At 44.3% G+C, this 3,955-nt stretch overlaps 1 protein-coding gene across 2 annotated transcripts in view; it reads right to left on the bottom strand.

Moving 5' to 3' along the window:
- Nucleotides 1–1,072: 1,072 nt before the first annotated feature.
- PIH1D3 (PIH1 domain containing 3) overlaps nucleotides 1,073–3,955 on the bottom strand; it is a 44,097-nt gene continuing 41,214 nt past the window's right edge. For both annotated transcript variants that reach the window (XM_019521186.1, XM_019521187.1), the window contains exon 6: nucleotides 1,073–2,577. In XM_019521186.1, coding sequence (XP_019376731.1) covers nucleotides 2,448–2,577 — 130 coding nt within the window. In that variant the 3' untranslated portion in view covers nucleotides 1,073–2,447. The remainder of the gene's footprint in view (nucleotides 2,578–3,955) is intronic.

Raw genomic sequence — 3,955 nt, 5'->3', positions numbered from 1 at the left:
TTCTGGAAACAGAAGCAAGTACAAATGCACAGCCACCAAGAATGATCTCATCTTTTTGGCAAATGAATGCAATCTTTTTAAGCACTGGTTTGTAGCATTTAATCAGTGGATGGTAAGAGGTAGATTCCAATGTGATTTACAGAAATGGCCAAATACATCATTTGGAAGACACTTAGGCCTTCCCAGAAGTTATAAGATGCAATATAAGCAACTCTTGGTTTCTTTGTTTTCCAATCAGTTTATTAGCACTACAACAGAGACTGGGCTTTGCTGTCCTGACTTTAGCAAAAGGAGTTTTAAAGGCAGTGGTTGCAATGACCAGGTGACCAGGCATTTTCTCTTAAAATGTGCCATAGACTAATCCAGATGCACAATGAAGCCTGCAAATTGTCATTGATGCAGCTAAAAATACTTATCTGGGGAAATAATTGGCAGTGTGTCATCTCCATCACTGGGGATCCATCTCCCTATTACAGCTTGTCATGCATGGGCACTAGCTACAACAGAGCTAGCCGATCATCTTCCTTCACTTTTTGCCAGCAAAGTTCAGGTCCCAAGCTATTTTATACTGATTACAAGAACTTGGTTGTTAAACCTACCCAATCTATCAAAGGATAGGTCCTGCTTGTTCTCTCCACTGTGATACCTGTTCACTGCCTGGATGATTAACCGAGAATGTTACAAAGACTTTTTTGCCTAGCTGAGAGTGCAAGAGCAGCATTTCTTGGTTATGTTTCCAGACTTCTGGGATATACTTAAGGACCTAAGAGGGACTTTTGCAATGCTTCAGCCTCTATAAGAAATGGTGCTTTGCTACATAAGCTTTCCCCTATTACTTCTACAGGCAGTCTTTGGAAAGAGGCAGAGGTGGAAGGGGACCAGCATAATTCATTATATGTAGATGAAATAAAAAGATTAGGAGTATAAGCAGAGGAAGAGCTGGGTTAGCAGCTAAGGTTGTACCACACATTTTTGACAATTATTCCTGAAAGCCAACAATCAGGATGTAGGTGCATGCTGCCTTGTTCTGCCATCTTTAACTTGGTGGGAACAGCCATCTAAGAAAACAAACAGCAAAGAAGGCTCCTTCACAAGTGCACAGATGGTACAGCGTGCTCTGTGCTGGCCTTGCTTTCAGCAGAAGCACTGTTAGCACCATGTTGAGAAGACAGCTACCAGAGGGAGCTTTTGGGCCAAATGCCAGCTGACAAAGGCTTGAACAAAGAAACTATCTCCTGTTGTTTGATTACTCCTGTAACAGTAAGTATCAAAGAACCAGATTCCATCATCAGTTTCTTCTTCTAGGGAAATGACCTGCAGAGCTCTGCACTTGGGCAAACTGCTTACATCAAAATATAGAAGCAGAATACTGTATCTTACTTAGACACTGCTGGAAGTATTTTTACATCATAGTATTCCCCATTTAAATGTATTGACAACATTTTCTGGACTTTTCCCTTCTGATAGTCTCATACTGCATGTTGCAAAACTGTCTGTTGAAATTACTGACATTTCTATTTTAAAAGTAACTGGTGGTTTACAAAGTCTAGGCAAATACACAACTCATAATGAACATACCTGTAAACTGGTATGCTGCATATCTACAAGATTTGGAAGCTAAAAGGACCCACCGAGTATGTCCCAGTATTCCCTACCATTTTATGTTTTGGTTATAAGTCCTCACCTCTTCCAAAAAGTATCAGTGCAAGAATTTGAATTGGTGTACAAATAACATTTTAATTATCCATAGATGGCATATTAAGGCATCATTTAAACAGTACCAATCCCATGACAAATCATTCAAACTAAGTACACAGGAATCCTGGCCTCAGTTGTACCTTCTGGAACAAGCTATACACCACTACATCAGGTTTAATCCAAACCCTTCAAGCTAACAAGGTATCTTTCTACTGACTTCAGCAGGTTTGTGATCTGACCTGGAACCTATAATCCCAGTCACCCCTTTTGAAGATATGGACTGATGTGAACAACCTAACAGGGCAAGATTAAGACTTAACCTGAGAACCCTAAAAGTAAGCAGCAGAAGCCCATGAGAAACTATCTGCAGCCATGATCTTTGTGGGATATTTATCAAGGAGACACAAAAGACCTCTCCCATTTGTGTTTTGTATACCATGACAGCTGGCATGTTGGGACACACTTGGAATGGGATGAGTTGGGATACGGTAGGGTTGTGATTCCAAGGCCTAAATTGCCCATAGGAAGAAAAACCATGTTGTACATTTCTGCTACCTGTTCACCTTCATGAAAAGTACAATATGGTCTACTGCATCATACAAATGTCTGAGAAGGAGCTGCAGCAGGATTCTGTCCCTCCTGACCCATTCTAAATGGGAACTGTCCCTCAATTTGCTATCTCAGGTTCTGAGACAACTCCAAGGCCATGTAAATTCCTGCTTGAAAACTTTCCCTAGTTCTCCCTGCCCTTAAGAAAAGTTGATGAAGTCCAACTCTCTTGTCATCCTTAAGGTGACTTCCAAGGTCTCCTTTTCTGAGATGAAAAAAGCTTTTCCATTCTTGCTGTCCACAGGGTAAGGGAGGTGCAGCAGCAGCTTCCTAGAAAATAGGACACATGGTATTTTTATATTGAGAAAGTAATAGAAAAGGAAATGCAAGTGACTTGGTTAATCCAGAAGCCAGAGTTTGGTGGTCTACTTAAAGTTATGGTGATTCTTTCAGGAGGTTGTGGGGTCTCTTGAACAACTCATGCTCAACTCCAGAAGAATGTGGAATACTTCCAACATTGGTTCTCTCTCCACATGCTCTTGGTTTTGTGCTGTGACAAATAGTTCCAGGGTTCCCATACACGTGCACGAATGCTGTTGGCTGTGTGCTGTGACAAATACTTCCAGGGCACCTATATACGTTGGAGCCTGCCCCAATATGCTGGAAATCCAGTCATGATTAATTATTGTATTAAAGTCTGCTGGAGCACAGAAATTGATGTGCTCCAGCAGGGGTGCATGGGGGTGCATGTGCACCCCCTGAGTGCCAGTGCACCCTCTGCCAGGTCATGCTCCCTGTTTAGCTGGCGGGCAGGGGGGCAGGCGGGAGCACCAGTGCCCCCCCTGCAAGCGCCGGCTGGGGAGCAGGGCAGTCAGGAAAAGCAGCCGTGGGACTTCCAGAAATGGCGTGGCCGCTTTCCTGGTGAGTAAGATCGCCGCCCCCCAGCTAGCGGGATCAGTCACCAGGGGACACACCCCAGGTCAGCAGGATTGGCCACCAGGGTAGCCCCCCCTGCCCGACTGGTGACAGGGGGGACACATGCCCCCCATGACTCAAGAGGCATCGGACACCCATGCGCTCTGGCAGCCTTCTGCATCACATGTATCAGCGTTACCATGCGTCTCTGTGCTAGAAATGGCAGTGGTGTACTTTGAAATAAAAAATTTTTGATACACTTTAGTTCAAAGCGCCCTGCCACCATTTTTTCAGCGTGGGGGCACGCGGTGATGCTGATACATGTGATGCATGGGTGCTTTTAATCAGCATGGCTTGCTAATTAAAGTGCCCGGAGCCGTGTTCTACAGCACGTGTAAAAGTGCCCCCGGTAATGGATAGTGGGGCCCCCTCCACAGCTCTTGCTGCTGCAGAGTTGTGCATTTTAAAATTAGAGTAACAACAAGACACACTTATGCTGTCACAATGGTGAAAATGTGAAATATGGTCTCAACATGTGTCTGCAGAGAATGTAGCACAGGAAGAGGTAACTTATCTTCTCCAGTAAAGGAAAAGGAATGGGAGCAGTCTGATTAAAGGCTTGGCCAGTCCATTGACAATAAAGGAGGATATGTCTAGCCAAGGAGGACTCCACTTATTGTAAAGTCCCTGGATGCCACAGAGCAGCACAGCCTCCAAGCTGCTTTCAACTAAACTGGGTAACAAGCAGGATGAACTTACCCTCCTGCTAGCCGACACCAACCCAGACATAGTG

This window comes from Gavialis gangeticus, unplaced genomic scaffold (assembly GCF_001723915.1).
Source record: "Gavialis gangeticus isolate Ggan-Ray unplaced genomic scaffold, GavGan_comp1, whole genome shotgun sequence".
In the NCBI taxonomy this organism is placed as follows: Eukaryota; Metazoa; Chordata; order Crocodylia; family Gavialidae; genus Gavialis; species Gavialis gangeticus.
The sequence above is the reverse complement of the archived record's forward strand: the minus strand, read 5'-3'. Positions and strand labels throughout refer to the sequence as shown.